This window comes from Rhipicephalus sanguineus, chromosome 3 (assembly GCF_013339695.2).
Source record: "Rhipicephalus sanguineus isolate Rsan-2018 chromosome 3, BIME_Rsan_1.4, whole genome shotgun sequence".
In the NCBI taxonomy this organism is placed as follows: Eukaryota; Metazoa; Arthropoda; class Arachnida; order Ixodida; family Ixodidae; genus Rhipicephalus; species Rhipicephalus sanguineus.
This window is the reverse complement of record NC_051178.1, coordinates 86770394-86787633: the sequence shown is the minus strand read 5'-3', so window position 1 is coordinate 86787633 and position 17240 is coordinate 86770394. Positions and strand designations below refer to the sequence as shown.

The 17240-nt window shown below is 43.9% G+C and overlaps 1 protein-coding gene across 1 annotated transcript in view; it reads right to left on the bottom strand.

Moving 5' to 3' along the window:
- Nucleotides 1–1383: 1383 nt before the first annotated feature.
- Nucleotides 1384–17240, bottom strand: part of LOC119386817 (neuropeptide-like protein 31) — a 25364-nt gene continuing 9507 nt past the window's right edge. Inside the window, exon 3 of the mRNA XM_049413260.1 lies at nt 1384–1584. Within this exon, the coding sequence (XP_049269217.1) occupies nt 1445–1584 (140 nt within the window). The 3' untranslated portion in view covers nt 1384–1444. The remainder of the gene's footprint in view (nt 1585–17240) is intronic.

The window sequence follows — 17240 nt, the reverse complement described above, 5'->3', positions numbered from 1 at the left end:
GCTGCGGTCGTAAAAACTGCGACTCAGTCGAACACCATAGAGAACATCCCACTGTCTTCCTCTTTCTCTTCATCCGAAGTCCCGAGCGCGTGGCGCATGCGAGCCGGGTCCGACCAGGTGCGCGTGCCACGATGGTCTTTGCGCGGCAACGACAATACGGCGCGCATGCGTGTCCTGTATTCGCATGGATGGGCGCGTTATTTGAATGCGGCTAAGATGACGCGGCAATATGATGAATAACCACGTTCGCACTGCATTCTTCATTTTGAAGTCATTTTGGGATATTTGAAACTAGATTTGAGTTATCGTGGCTCGTTGCCGTTACTGCTGTCCAAACGGCCTTTGTCAAAACCAGGGTTCGTAACTTCAAAGGCTGGTAGCAAGAGCCCAACTAACTCACTACACCATACCCTTCCTCAGGCACCTGTCTTCATATTTGGTGAAAATGTTTTAAAGCAATTGTTCGGAAGTTACCTTGAAAGGGATTGAAGGCATAGTAGGGAGTATAATGTACGGGGGCTCGATATGTGTTCAAGGATTTGCTGCTTGATGGTGTAGATGGGCTTACAGATATTACTTTATCGTTCCTCAAAGTTTCGATCTATGCTGTCTGCATAATTGGGTGGCATGTGCCTTCCCAGAGGCTCAGGAATACGTATATACTTCTATAAGAAGCACGCTTACACACCTAATGTTACATTCATTGCGAAGTGAACGCAGGCGCCCTTCACGGTCTCTTCTGTTTCTAACCAATCGCGATAGCACGCACAGCTCATACGTACGGACTATGGCTCTTCCTGGAAGAACAAAAATTCAGCAGGTGGCGCCGATGCGATACTGAGAGTTCGAAATCCTGCTTTTAATCCACTTGAAAGCGTTCGTAGCATCAAACGGCATACGAAAAATCTACCGATGGAAAATAAACCAAAGGCCTGGCGCGGCAATTTGAGCTTAGGGGAGAGGATCTGAACAGATAAAAAGCGGAGAACTCAGCGCCTACTATCGGTGCCAAACACTTCCACTGCTCACAATCTGCCAGAAATCCCATTTTCCGTGTAGTTCTGGCCCATATGTAGTCTGGAATTATTATTGGTTGTTTGCGGCAGTAGCACGAGAAGATCGATCTTCAAATTGATGTAAAGAAACGCTAAGCTTTCCCCTTGAAGATCTACTTCTAGTATGTGTTGCTAGCTCTGGCAATGTACCTGGATCACAATTTGTAGACTGTGCGCCTTTGGCAGGCTATTGAATTTGTTTATGAAGCTTTACTTGGGAAGTTCGGCTTTGTAGATATGCAATGTGGCTAGGTCGTTGTCTTGTTTGCAATGAATAATGACCATTTTACACCTGCTATATATAATTGGAGCCTATGAACACACAAAGTGACGTTGATATCACAGGTATCTTTATTTACAGTTCAAATAAATACCACCTTGCGAAAAACTTATCCATGGTAGCCGTGTCCGTAACTAATGACCTTGTATCCATGCCCGTAGCCGCCATACCCGCCGTGACCGTATCCCCCGTAGCCGCCGTAACCCCCATAACCTCCGTAACCACCATAGCCTCCGTAGCCACCGTATCCTCCGTAGCCGCCGTAACCACCGTAGCCGCCGTATCCACCGTAGCTTCCATATCCACCGTGGCCGTAACCTCCGTAGCCACCATATCCGCCATATCCACCGTAGCCTCCATATCCGCCGTAGCCTCCGTAGCCATGCCCGTAGCCATAACCAGCCGTGACAACAGCAATCACGGCCGAGAGGGCAAGCAATGACAGCTGAAAGGAAGCGAAGAGAATGCGCTCTCTATAGACCACCCTAACAATGTGTTCTATTTATTTGGAATTTCGGTACTTTAGGTGTCGAAGAGGCAAACGCCGTCCTACGCAACATCAGGCAACACAAGAGGCATACACAATGACCCCCTAACGGGGTCTTTAAAGAAAAGAAACGATCTTATGTGACCGTTAATGAAGAAATTTATTTATTTATTTATTTATTTATTTATTTATTTATTTATTTGTTTGTTTATTTATCTATTTATTTATAGGTACTGCGATCTGGAAACAGAATATAGCAGAGTTGGTATGCATGTAAGCAAATAAGAATTGCAGGCGCTCTTCAAACATTAGTTAATAGTTGTATAATTAATGGCAGCGAACACATAGAAATGCATAAACATGCAAAAATTCATAACATTTTGAGATAGAAGACCTTAGTATGGCATATAAGTGTCAATGGCTTGCTCCTGTCCAGAAGGAAGCTTGCTCAACGAATCCTAAATAGCAACTTTATGCAGTGAAAATAGTATTTGCTGTCGAGCTGCTTCTAGTTCCGCCCCAGCGCACTTTATCGAAAACTAGCAGCGCGAAATATCATATCATTTACATTGTTCGAACGCGAATGCTGCTGAAATTTCCTGGCTTCGTTGTTTTCATCAATAATACAGGGAAGAAATGAGTAGGTGAAATCAGCGTAGGCACAAATGCACTTGCCCTCATCAGGGCCGCAATGCAGCGAAAAGCGCGGAAGTTAACTTTATCAAAGTTATGCCTTGAAAATTGCCACCAATGATGGTTCTCAATATTACGCACAGAGCTACCGTGAATAAATGTGGCAGCTGTTTCCGTATTGTTCACCCGTTTACGATATTCTGCAACAACATTTACGCGTCAAATATGTGGTCTAAGGTACGAGAGAAGGGTAATTGATCGAAGGGCTCGTTTCTCTTTGTTGGACACAACCAAATGAATCCAACAGACAGCTGAGCCAAGTGAAGCATGGTGGTCATTATATTGTTGTTGCCAACTGCGCTGTAGTAATTATGACTCAAACTGAAATTAAATTTGTGTCATAAATACTTCAATACAGTTAAAAACCACGAAATAATGTCTCCTATGCTTGACTTGGCTTAATTGTATGTTGGACTCATTCGGTTGTGGTAAAAGGTAGTACTTTAACAGTTTTAGCACAATAAAAACTGAGCATAATCATATCGTGGCTTTGGGACGTAAAACTCCGGCAAATACTATTAAAAACTGCAGCCACCTGACAGTGAGGCTGTGAAAAATCATGCTGTTAGACTTGGCCTCCTTAACCTTAATAAATAACCGCCAAGGATGTCATTTCCAAAATTGAAGAACGGGCTGGAGCAGAACCTTCCAAATACTATGATCGTGATTTGTTCTTTAGAAATTTGCATATACAAGGCGAAAAAAAAAACTTTTCACATGGTTGAACTTCTCCTTTTTAACGTAGGTTTTTGGATGTACTTGCAAAGCTGTCAAGCTCCGATTCACATTCCTTGCCAAATGCTTAGACTATAGAGTTTTATCTCGTAAATCATTGTCCTGACTACTCATTTCAAATTTAGACCTGCTAGAGAAAGATCTCTTAAAGCCAACCTTAGCGTTACGAAGCTTACAGGCGTCCTTGGCCTATAACTAGAGCTCGCTGAACGTCTAAAGCATTGAAAGGACGAGAAAGTTATGACACCGTAATATTTCACAACCTTCAGAACGATTCAGTTCCTAAATAATATGCGTAAATAAACTCTAAATAATTGATCTTACCAGACTCTTCATGGTCTTTGATAGAATTGTGATATCCTTTTCGAGCGTAAAAGGAGTGCGGGAGAAGGCGCTTGCTTTACAGACAAACTGCAAGCGATGCTTTGTTGCCTTAGAGTGGCTACTAGGCGAGTTTATATACCCTGTCTACACTTGACGCCTCTAAGCTCGGCGAGAATAAGTAGCCATCACTTCCGCTGGAAAGTGGGAATGGGCGTTGGTAGCTCACGAAGTAGTAACAAAATCCGGAAGCTAGTTCGCAACCTTCCCTGAAACGTTATCTTAACACTTGTAACCTGCCCTAAGCGTTCGGTGTAGGAAACCCGGCGGAGAGGCCGTGAATTCCATCGCAAAATGGCGAACGCCGAAAAATGGGAACGAAGAGAAAGAAAACTGGGTTTCTTTATAGGCGAGGCCTCTCGAGTGCTCGCTATGCCAACCTTGTTCTTGGCTCCCCGAATGACCGCCGGCTCCGTCCCCGCCATTTTGTTTGTCTTAGTTGCTGTCGTGACTGTTGGCCCGTTAAGGAATGCTCCCGCGAGCACTGTCCGCGTTTTAATCTCACTACTTGTCTCGCAAGATGCGTGTTCCTTTTTTCAATGATGAATATCTTGTGTGTCAGCAATGCGATAGCGGCAAAAAACAACAGGAAATCCAAGAAGTCTTGTAGTGTGAATGTCGGCTCTTGACTCTCATAATTTCTAGATTAACACGCGCCTATGACAGAGATATAGAATTTGAATTCTCCTTATTCTATAGCGCATATCGTTTTCTAACACAGCTCCGCGAAACTTCTCCGTAGAGCTTTTATTATGGGCACAAAAGGTTGACATTTCTAACGTTGTGAGCTTTCATTAGGTTGGCCGCGTGATATAATGTTAATGGGGGCGTATGCGTCATGGCGATTGTTGCTTAAGAGTGAAAAGTTATCGTGTTGTACCGAATACGAGCTGCAACACTGCGCCTGAAACGAAGCCACACTAAAGTTCGGCCTTTTTCCACGCACTGTGGGAGTCGATGTTATGCAAAGCAGTCAGCGAGGAGCTTGGTACGCCGCATTGTGTGGCTTTGAGGCAAGCCACGAAACCGACACGAAAGCACCAAGACCTTGCCTTTGACATGAGGCTTAGGTCATGACCTGTCATTCATGACAGTTCATGACCGCAAGAGCACGAAGACACAGGCGACTAGATAGATAGATAGATAGATAGATAGATAGATAGATAGATAGATAGATAGATAGATAGATAGATAGATAGATAGATAGATAGATAGATAGATAGATAGATAGATAGATAGATAGATAGATAGATTCAAAGTGCGTTTGGTTCACCGAGAAATGCTTCGCCTTTAAAACAGCCCACGGGAAGCACATATCTGCAGTGGTGAGTATTTGCGTCCCTGCGCACTCGCCTTTGTATCAATTAATATCGGAAGTGAATGAGCTTGCCCTAATCATCATCATCATCATCATCAGCAGCCTGTCTACGCCCACTGGAGGGCAAAGGCCTCTCCCATGTTCTGCCAATCAACCCGGTCCTGTGCTTTCTGTTGCCACGTTATACCTACAAACTTCTTAATCTCATCTACCCACCTAATTTTCTGTCTTCCCCTCACGCGTTTGCCCTCTCTTGGAATCCAGTCAGTTACCCTTAATGACCACCGGTCATCCTGCCAACGTGCTACGTGGCCTGCCCATATCATACGAATGGTAGCTTACCACTATCCCTCAAGAGAAAGGTATATAACAGCTGCATCTTACCGGTACTTACCTACGGAGCAGAAACCTGGAGACTTACAAAGAGGGTTCAGCTTAAATTGTGGACGACGCAGCGAGCGATGGAAAGGAAAATGATAGGTGTAACCTTAAGAGACAGGAAGAGAGCAGAGTGGGTCAGGGAACAAACGGGGGTTAAGGATATCGTAGTTGAAATTAAGAAGAAAAAATGCCCTAATCATTAGGCTGCAAATATTGTATCCGCTGGCTCGATTCATTTGCAGACATTAGCTTCTGCCTTCGATACTTAGTGTGTTTCTGAATGATTTGGAAATGTTCTTGCGCATAGCGCTACAACATTGTTGTAGCGCTATATTAACACTATGGAGCATTGCTTCACCCCGAAGTCCACAAAATGGAGGTTTTCGAGACCGATGTTCCCGGCTTGGCAAGGTGCAGTGCCGAATAATACGTATTTTAGTTAAGTGCAGAGAGCTCAAAAGATAAGACATCTACGAGGTGCGCTCAGAACACATTATGCGACTCGTCCAATGCAGGTCTTTAAGCCGTGGTACACAAAAGGCTGCGCCTAAATTTGGTACAGAAACGACCATCTGCACTTAGTAGATCTGTTACAGGGCGGCGACGGTGTAAGCGACCGCGTTCGGTTGTCTTGAATGCGTTTAACCAGCGAGAATTCTGTTGTTCAACCTTCAGTCTGTCCTCTTGAGCACCTTCGTTTTTTCGATTCACATAAATAACAAAAGGAAGGCATCGATGAAAAGAATACGTTTAAGTCACCTAACCTGAGCGCTATTTCATCTGTAAATAGCTATTTAAAAATAAATTTCAGCGGTCTTTCTGCGCGATTGTTGTACGGCTTTATGCGTGTCCTGTTTGTTAAATATGGTTCTTGCCTGTAAGCAACGTAAACACTAGTGCGTACTCAAACCTCTCCGATTTACTGAGATTTTTAAATAAGTTTTCAACATGTGGCAAGTAATATGCACGTTTTCGTCGTAGGCGCCGCCATTATAGGATTACAGCGCCATCTATCATTCGTATGTTATGCTGGTGTGCTCGATCACTCTGTAGGATCCGCGCCGTACGAACTGTACAAGGAAGTGCAATTTCTCGCACTTTACTAGGGGATTTTTCGATTGTGAAATTTCTGGGCATGTCACAATACCTTCGCTTTTCTTGTAGGGAAGCAAGGTAGCTGTGAAGCATTTCTAGACATTGGCTAAAGTATCTAAATATGTTTTAATTGTACTCCACGGGGACGTAATACTTCCAAGACTGCTCATATCTGTAGTGAGTTGAACGTTTACTCGTAGCCTGTGACATCTAGATAAAGGGGTTCATTGTACTCAGCAGATTTCTCAATTACCTGAATGATCACATGGCTGTGATTCACTGTAGAGTAACCCTTCATAAGTCCAGTTTACTGTCTAGGTTTGTTAAAGACAAGCGTTTATTTTATCATGTATGAAATTACATGCGTAAATATTTTGTATAATTCCAGGACCTTGGACATGTGCTTCGAGAGCGCAGAAGGCAACTAAATCGCTACTGAAGTACCTAAAAGCAACAAATCTGAGCGACCGCCTGTAGACCGGATGTGCTCCCCGAAGTGTGCTCGTGATTGTATCCATCCCTCTTCTCTTCTCTTGCTCTGTCTCTCTTTTCGCCCCCTTTTCCCTTCCCCCCAGTGCAGGGTAGCAAACCGCACGTGCGTCTGGTTAACCTCCCTGTCTTTCCTTGCTTCTCTCTCTCTCGTTCTCTTGTATCATACTGAAAGTAAGTTGATGGGTCTATAATTCTTGAAGTATTTTACATCTCCCTTAGTATGTATTAACATAACGTCGACATGTTACCGGCTCACCGCCACATTTACTGCTTTGAGACATTAAAAGTAGAGTGTCGCAAGTTTCTTAAACACAGAATCTCCTCTCCACCCGTCTTTCATTAACTCAACTGATATTATGCCGTCTCCACCTCGAGGCATATTTCGTATGCCTTTTCTAAATTCTTCGGTAGTTATATATGAAACTTCTATGCCTCGTTCGACTTTTCATTCTACGCTCTTAATCGGGTCCTGGTTAAAAGCTGACTATATCAGGGAAACCAGACGAAAAATGACCGGCTTCCTGGCTATATCTAGCACTTTAAGCGGGACTTGATTAAGAGTGAAGGAATTCACTCTATATAGCATTGACGGCTCATCTGCGAGCTCTAGAGTTCAAAATAGAAGTCTTCCGCCGTCTCGCTATGTCACTGAAATCATTATTAGGCCCAGCTGATCTTTTAGTGCGTACACGTTTTTCCTTCCAAAACAGAGCTTCCTTCTTTTATTGCGACATAAATTTGCCCTTGAGGCATCTATTTTGTGCGTATATGGGTATTAGATGGGAGCCGTAAGACCGGCGATGTATATGAAGTGAAGTAGTGTCTTGTCGAAACTGTTATCATGCATCCAGCGGTCGTAACTGGTCGTGTCACTGTAGCGAAGGCCGGCTTGCAGGAGGTCAGGAGGTGACGGGAGCGTTCCGACTTGAACCCTTGACAAGTTCAGATAAGATGGCATGCATCTGCTTGCATCACTGGAATTGAGCAGTACGGACACGTACCACCCAGTGGTAAATGCGACCAGTTCCATGTTGAGAGCACAGCCGGTGTAAGGGTCACCCTGGCCCGAAGCCTCCTAAACACGACTTCCACCGCCCTCGTAAGGTGAAGGGGGACGGGGCAGACACACGGTGGGATAAGAGCGCGTGCATCCTCCGGGAAAAATGCTTACGGGCCTTTTTTCTACTGTGGCCTCCATCTCTTTGACTTTATAATTACCTTTGTTACTGATCGGTTAGCTTTGCTTGCTCAGCAAAATTATATTTTAGACCTTTAGTTAGGTACTTTCATGCGTTGTCGTTTCTTTATTAAGTATTTTGTGGTGCGGGAGAGCTTGCATGATTACTTCTTGCCTTGGTACTTCACCTCCAAGTTCAACTGCTGCTTCAAAAGCAGTCTGTTTACGGTTTCGTTCGTTCCATGTATGTCGTTTTTATATTCGTGTACTAAACCATCGTACTTGTTCTCAGGGGCAGTCCTAAATTCATCGGTTTTTATTCTATTATACGTGGTTGGTTTCGTTCTTCTTCTGCTCTGGTCGAGCGCTATCCTCACCCTCAGTGACCCATGGTCACTACATTTGACCTTTCCCATTACTTCGATGTCCTGCACTATGCCTGGGCCACAGCATAATATAAAATCTATTTCGGCTTTCGTTTCCTCGCTGGCCCTTTCCGTGTGCACTTGCTATTCCTATGCTTTCGCAAAAAGGGGTTCGATACACCGGATTCGACTTCACTCTGCAAATTCCCCTAACATCCCTGCTCTACTATTTCTAGTCCCAATAATATATGGTTAAAGATAATAATAATAATAATAATAATAATAATAATAATAATAATAATAATAATAATAATAATAATAATAATAATAATAATAATAATAATAATAATAATAGCCTTAATTTCCACCAATATAAAGTTGATGGAGGGGGTCAGAATAAAAGCGACTGTCCGCTTGACTACGTTCTGACCCCCCTATACATCAAACAGAGGCGGTGGCGGCAACAGAACACAAGATCTGATTAAGATATACAACATTATAGAATCTAGCAATAACACAAATTCGAAACAGCAGGCTGCGGTGCTGGCAGAAAAAAAAAAAAGAAACGCAATTCAATAATTATGTATACAAGCATAGATGAAACGTCAGTGCATAAACTACAAATACACTAAACACAAAATTTACGCGCAGCAGTGTTGGCTTTTTCCTTATTTTTATTTTTAGGCACATAATTTCAAGAAGTTTTAAATGTCAGGTGAGTTGATAAGATATTGGCGTAGTTGAGGAAAGGTCAATATGGTTACCTGAGGAATGCAGTCTGTTTAAGTGTAACGGTAGCTGATAGTTAATTTTTTGTTGTCCATAATTAGTTCTCGTGCGAGGAAGCATCCAGTGTGGTTGATGACGGTGTGGATATTTTGGTTCATAACGTATCATGGAAGCTAACTCTGTAATAGGTGATAAACGTCTTTTTTTGTTCGATCGCATAGTTGCGTAAGAGCCTGTAAGTGTAGAGGTTGAAAACATTCATGATTTCATGTTAACAAATGTTGCGTTGTATGTCTGTAAGGAAGGTTGTAAATTAGACGAAGGCTTTTATTATGTAGAGGTGAAATCTTCCGCAAATTCGTTTTAGTCGTCGTGCCCCACACTAACGTGCAGTAGTTTAGATCTGAAAGAAATAAAGCATTGTATATAGCAAGTTTTGCTTTTAAAGGTAAAACAGATTTGTGACGCCAAACTATGCCAACCGCTCTGGATGCCTTTAATAAAATACTATTAATATGGTTATTCCATTGCATGTGCTGAGTAAAATGAACTCCTAGCGATTTAATTGAACTAACAATCTCGACTGGCTGGGATTTATACTGCAAATTTACTGGAGTATCAGGTTTCTTATTTCTAGAATTAAAAATTATAGCTTTTGTTTTGTCTACATTCTCTGACAGCACATTTTCGTTTGTCCAGAGTTCAAGCTTAATTAATACATTATTACCGCGCAAAGATAGCTCATTATGTGTATCTGCTGACAGAAGTATTGTAGTGTCGTCCGCATAAATAATGAACCTGGACTGATCATTAATGTTTGTGATATCATTAATGCAAATGTTGAAGGGAACAGGCCCAAGTATGCTGCCCTGGGGTACACCAGCTATGATGTCACGAGTTCTTGACTGATTGCTTCCTTCCCTTCCCGTTTTCTTCCTCCTCTCGCGTTCAAGTCTCCCTTGAATATGGCGCTCTGGGTACGTAATTTTAGCATTTGTAATTCAACATCCTCATCGAAATGTGCTGTTTATTCCTCGTCACGGCTATTTCCTGTGCTAATTTCCTGTGCGTCACGGTGTATCCCTGTGCTGTTTTCAGTTTATATCCTCTATTTAGTTCTATCACAACGGTTGCTCAGTTTTCCCTGATACTGTAGATGTTTTCAATGTCACTTCCAATGTCTCTGTGAGTTAGAAACTCCGCGCCATATTCTTTCTTTCTGGGAAATCTTCTGTAATAGAGGACATGTCCGTTAGTACTAAAAATGTTTCCCCAGTTCTAACCGCAACAAGCACAGTGCTATCCCAGTTGACACCTTCTGGCTCTTCAAGTAGTTCTGCTAGTCTAGGTTCAAGTGACAAGCTCCTCGTGTTAAACGTTCCCGGGTTAAGTTTCAGTGTGCGGCCTGCTCAGATCCAGAGAGATTATAAGCACCCTCTTCTGCTTTACAGGTCTGACCACCACTATGGGCAGATGTTTCGCAGCTGCTAATGTTTGAGTGCCAGGGTTAAATTGTGAGCTTCGTTTGCTAGGCTGAAGGAAACCTCCCAAATGCTTCAGTATGCATTAAATGCTTATAAAACGCCTCTGAAATACCCTTGCATGCAGAAATGCTTTCATGCACTGAGTGGTCGGTGTATCCAGTGGTGTTTAATAATGAAATACCAGTGGCTACACGGTAATAAAGATTTTATGTTCTTCACTGTCTTGCGGCTTTAGGTGTCCAAACATGACAGAAGTTTAGGAGAAGATGGGGACTGGAATTAATGAGTAATCGTTTCACGGAAAGCGTTACTGGAGCCAGCATTTCGACAAACGAGCTTGACATCGTAAGAACCGCAACTGCCTTCCTTAGCAACGTCTTTATGCGCCAAGGAGGAGGCCAAGCTTGTGAGCAAATCGCAATTTTAGGCAGCCCTTTTCCATAATTGAAGTTGTTCGTGGCATCTTAGGACAACGCTGTTCCATATTCATTTCCCATTAGCAACAAAAGGAAGTTTGAGATGACTGCAGTCATTGCTAGCTACGTACTTTATTTACATACAATAAATACGCTTCTCGGATATGTCTATCCATAGAAGCCGTGTCCGTATCCTCCATAGCCACCGTAGCCGCCGTAGCCTCCATAACCTCCGTAGCCACCGTAGCCTCCGTATCCACCATAGCCGCCGTAACCGCCGAGACCATAGCCGCCGTAGCCGCCATATCCGCCATAGCCACCGTAGCCGCCGTATCCACCGTATCCGCCGTAGCCACCGTAGCCGCCATAGCCTCCATATCCTGCGTACCCACCATAGCCGTAGCCGGCTGCCACAACCGCGATGACAACGGATAGACTGAGCAGCGACAGCTGGAAAAGAAACAAGGTTACACTGTTAACGTCGTAAACGTCACCACGCGAGTTCCCAACATATGAGTGATTACAAAAAAATTTAGCAAAGCACTTCATCGTGCAATCTACAGATCATAAATCACGTCTGCGTTGCACACAAAAACAGTGGTGTCGTTCTCGTTTAAATCATTCGGGTATATGTATATTCGTATAACATAGCAGTATATAAATTAAATAACTATAGCTTTGAAGCAAAAAGGCTGACAAAGACCGAGACCGGTATGACAGGAAGTCAGATTGAAATTATTGTACTCCTTTTTTTACGGACATAGGCAAAGCCTTCTAGGGATTCGAATACATGAAATGATCAACTACGGTCCAACAAGGGATGTTGAGGCTAGAGCCAACGTTTCGGCAAGGGGAAGTCCACACCCAACGAATAATAAGACCGGCCCCTTTTCGAAACATTGGCTCAAGCCAGGACGTACCTTGTTGTGTCTCTATAAATATTTCAAGGCGTGTTTATCGAGTGCAGATTCTAAGCATCCTTCTTACGAGGGTCTTCATAGTTCCGTTGCGGTTGTGGAGAAGCAGTGAACGGTATATGAGTACGACGCTTGCAGACCTGGTGACTTGGAGGCAATGTCTTGACTCAAGAAGTTTGTGAGGTCTTTTATATGCACCACGTTCTCGAGCCACTGTTGAGTCCTTTCCGCTCTCCGAGTAACCTCTCTCACCCCCCAATCCGTGAGGAAAGACCGCCTCGCGGAATGCTTACGGGAAAGGAGCATAACGCGGAAACATTTTGACGCGTGTATGGCCCTCTTTACTGTTATTTACTCTTTCGCTTGTCCTTCGGGCTCTGAAAACCGGGGGAAACGCCTTGTTGTCGAGCTTAAGAAAAAGTAAGCAGCCGAATGCCAGAAATCACCACGAACTGTTCAAACTTACCATCGCACTTCCAGTAAAGAGCACAAACCTTCGTGACCACAGATTCGTGGCCAACAGTGTCAATGCCACAACGACGATCGATATCAGAAATGATGAGTGCGCCTTTTCAACCTCTTTCAAACAGTGTTCGCTGACAGCATGTGCATAGAGTGAGCAGCTTGGTAAAATTGCTATTGATGAACCACAAGAAGTACCTAGATGTGCATAAAATAAAGGAAAACTGGCATGAAATTTTTACTTCTCATTATTTGTATTAAATTATGCTCAAAACTCAAGCAGGTATCCGAGTCGCCTGAATAAATTACGTATTATATAATACTACAGACATCTGTCAAATAATATTGATATCTTAAGCTATACTCGCGGACAACTTTTCTTGGCAATGAAGAGAAGGCTACAGAGCCGAATCACGCGTGTACTACCGCTGAAAAATATAACCCCACAATTGCGTCCGTGTTTTCTGCGTGAGAATAAAAAAACATTATTTTCTACGGAACGCTGTTTGAAAAAAGGGTCAGCGCGCACCAAGGAGATGTTTATGCTTGTTTTACTTTATGCAGTTTCATTTCGCGTTTTTGTGCGTGTGAAAGCGTCGCACCTCTTACGTGCACCTCACAGTCAAAATGGCGTCTTCGTCTTCAGGTGAGCGCTCGTCCCCCTCCAGCTTTTCTGACGACTCGCCGAAGGAGCTTGTGACAAATTTCACTAACAAATGGCTGCCTAAGCCTGTGACGGCCGCTCGAGTAATCAAACGGCCGTCACAGGAGATACGGAAGGTTCACAAACCCAAACTAAAGTCGAAACGCGCGTCCAACTGGACTACTTCGCGGAGCTGTACATGTGCAGTAGCTCCGCCCCCGTAGCCTTTCCTCCATTGCCGAGGAAAGTTGTCCATGAGTGTAGCATGCTACTTTCGCACAAATGCGAGATCGATCAAGCGAAGTATCAAGCTATGAACCCTTCCTCGAGAGTGACGGGTTGTCTGTCACACCGGTTTAAGTCTTGATAGTTGACGAAAGTCGAGCAATTCTGAAGGCCGAAAACGCGGTCTTGGCAAGTTCGCTGCTAAAATTTTGCGTGATCAGTAGCTGCAGATACTTCGTTGTGCAAGAGCTGAAGGTCGTCTTCATACGCTGGAGAGCGCTGCTGCTAGAAAAGCTGGCATTAACAGAATCGCAGAGACTGAAGAGGTATAACATACTTCGCAGTGTTCGCTTGCATACATCATTTTTCGGATGTTATTGCTGCATCCAGCAATAACAAACCGGTAACCCGTTGATCGTGAGTCACCTGACGTCGCAGCAATTAAAGCTGAAAAGATTTTAGAGTCGTAGAATTGCACGTTGGCACCACTGCTGCTGCAAGATTGCGGTTGGCAAAACCAATGTCCGTGCACACCGCGGTGACGTATGCAGCGGCAGGCGGCGAAATAGTGCTGGTTCGAGGCTACGTTCCTGCGCGCCATCAGAACGGGCTGTAGAACCAAACAGAAACTCATCGACGTTCTTACTGTTGTTTAATGCAGAGCTTGTAGGGTGTCAGATATTGTATCTCGTATAAAGATATTTAAAAATCTGTGGCAAATCCTATCGTTAAAAAGGTATTGAGCGAGTCCGTGCATCACATTAGAAACAAGGATGTATTAAAATCAAGAAAGAAGAGCACACAGTTTTCGAAATGTTTTTTCTTTCTTGTCTGTGTCGTATAGGTAGCGCAGCTTCAGGCAACTAATTCTGTCTCTCTTGAGCATTTCACGTTTCAGGCATTGAGTGATCAAAAGCCAATAAAAGGACCAAGGATGCTGGATATGTTTATTACAGCAGAGCTGTTATGGTCCAAGTTTGCCCTGTGTCCTAGACAGATCACCATTATGAACGACCACGCGCTTTCTTCTCTGTTCGTCCTCTTTTTCATCGCTTTCCTCTATTTCCAATTCCGCTTCGCTACCAGAAGACGTGCGCTGAATTGTCGAGCGTGGAATGCTCTTATGGGCGACAGAACGAGTACAGAGAGAGAAAAAGAGAGAAAGTGAAAGAAGGACCGAGAAAGAGAGAAATTCTTGGCGAGGCGGAACTCCAACCCGCGTCACCGCAATGCGGAGGCGAGCGTCATTACCACTCGGCTATCCAGGCACGCTAGCAGAGCATAGCATAGCCCTGTACGATATAATACATCAAGCAGGTGGCAAAGGGAAGTGGGGGACAGGATTAGATATGTGAGGGTGAAAAAGAGGGAAAGCAAGAAGGGAGAATCATCATGATTTAAGCAGCGCACTGAGGGACGAGGACAGAGAAAAGAAGGTTCACAACAACACAACAAGGAAAGGCGAAAAAATGTATCGGTCTACCATCTATCGCGCTAAGTGACGCGAAATTTCAATACCTAAGCGGCACCTGCAGATGATTAAAAGATTATGTTTTCTATTCCCTTTTTGTACTTCACCTTTATATTAGCATGTCTTTTCCGAATAAAATCAGTTGCGAGTTAGCGCCCGTGTTGTGCACCTTCTTTCCTCTGTCCTGGTCCCAAAGTGCGCTGCTTAAATCATGATGAATCCGTACCAACTAGCTCAAGTTTCAATTCTCATGAAGAAAGGAGAACGAGTACAAAGAGAGCGAGAGAGAGAGAGAGAAATTAGCGATAGCAAAAAAGAGAAAGAGAGAAATAGAAAGAAAGGGAAGGAAGAATGAAAAAGATAGAAGGCGAGAGAACGACTACAGATAGAGATAGAGAGAAAAAAGAAGAAAGACAGAGAGAAAGCGAAACAGAAAAAAAAACAGAGAGAGAGAGAGAGAGAGAAAGGGAAGAAATACAGAAAAGATAGAAAGGCAGAGAAACAAAGAGAGAGAGAGAAAGAGATAGAAAGACACAGAGTCAAAAAAAGATAAAGAAAGAGAGCAAGCATAGCCATTTGCAGTATAGTATAGCAAGGAGTGGGAAAGAGAGAGGCGAGAGGGTATAAGCCTAGCCAAGTTAGGACCAGCTAGGTGCCCAGCAGCTCTGCTGTGACCCAGCCTTGCGCGACTTTCTGCAAGCTGCGCTCATTTTTAAAGTGCGGATCACTTTAGGGGCCCGGGGTGTCGTATGCTGTCGCATGCTGCCGTCGTCCATGTAGCTTGGCGTAATGCTGGCAAAACCACGTACAGCAGAGCCATCTGTAGCATATTGAGCACGCGCTCGCGCCAAGGAGAATTATTGTTCCTCTTGTTCTTCGAGCGCCTTGGTGATGATATCGAGTGCGGAGCACTTTAGGGGCCCGGGCTGTCGTATGCTGTCGTATACTGTCGTCGCTTGGCGTAACGCAGGCAAAAGCACGTATTAATATAGAAAAAAAGATAGGAAGCAAGCGAGCAATAGAAAGAGAGAGAAAGAAAGGGAAGAAGATAGGAATAAATATAGAAATAAACAGAAATAAAGCGAGAAAAAAGACGGAAAAAATTGCAAAGGAGAAAAGAAAAAAATGGAGGAGGAAAGAAAGAGAAAACCGAAAAGAAACTAAGAAGGCTGCCCACCTCCGCAGTTCCTTCAGGCTTGGCAGCATTAGTGCGAAGCTGCTTAGCAAATTGTTCCTTGGCCGGCGAACCAAAAAAACTGTCATCATATGCGGGTATGTGCTACAGAAAATGGGCACTGCTGACCACTGGTCTACTAAAAATGGAGAAGGCAACAGTTCGCCCAACAACAAATGGCGGCGAAGCGAGGACGGCGAGCCGAAAGCACCGAGTACATACAATGAGGCAATACTAGGTAACGGGAAAGGCAACAGCGGCTGCGAGAAGACCCCGAAGCGATGGAAGGCCTACGCCAACGACGACGCGCCCGTAGATCTATATGAGAGGTGCAAACGCTTGGTTTCAGCGCGAAGTCCTGTCTCTGCAGGTTCTGTCCCCGCGCCATATAGACTAATTCAGTGCCAACGGGAAAAGGTAAATTTGTCGTCATACCATATGCAGATAAACTGTCGCATGGGTTAAAAAATGGTGCATGAGGATACAACGTTAAAGTTCTCTTGTCAGCCCCAAATAAAATGAAAAACATTAGTGGAATAATTGATACGAAGTTGTTTGAAAAAAGAACAGGTGGTAAATGAAAAATGTTGCAAGGTAAAACATATGTCCTCGATAGTTCCATGCAGAGTGGGCATTGTTTACCAGGTGCCTTTCTCGTGTGGAAACGTTTACTTAGGCCAAACGGGCTGCTGTTTGAGTATTAGATTATAGGAACATAAACGCTCACTAGTTGGCAATCCTTATTCACACCTGGCTGGACACTGTAATGAACATGGGTGTACTGCGATATTTTCAGACACGGTGTGTATTTTTGCGCATGCGGATCAGGCTACCAGAGAAATTATGGAAGCATTGTACATTCACAAAAAAGGCCCTAGTTGTGTAAGCGTGCCTTCTATAGCCCAGAATGACGGAGAAATTGCTTTCTTGAATAGTTTTGTCACACGATACAGTTTGTTCATGGTTAGTCCTAATCTTTTGCATTTATGCTCTATTTGACGTCATCGGCGTGTGGTCACGGGGTTATAGGTTGTGCTTCAAGATATGTCTTTCTGTGCTAATAAAGTTAGTTGTGAGAACAGCGCTGGTGTTGGTGTCCCTTCTTTATCTCTGTCCTCGTTGTATCGCGCCCAATCGACTCAATATGTTTAAGAAAATCCAACTCGCCCAAATGTCAGTTCTTTTGTTGGACATCCGTGTCACGTCTGGTGACTGTCTATTTAACTAGAACCTCTCTGCACTGAGAATTAAAGTAGAACC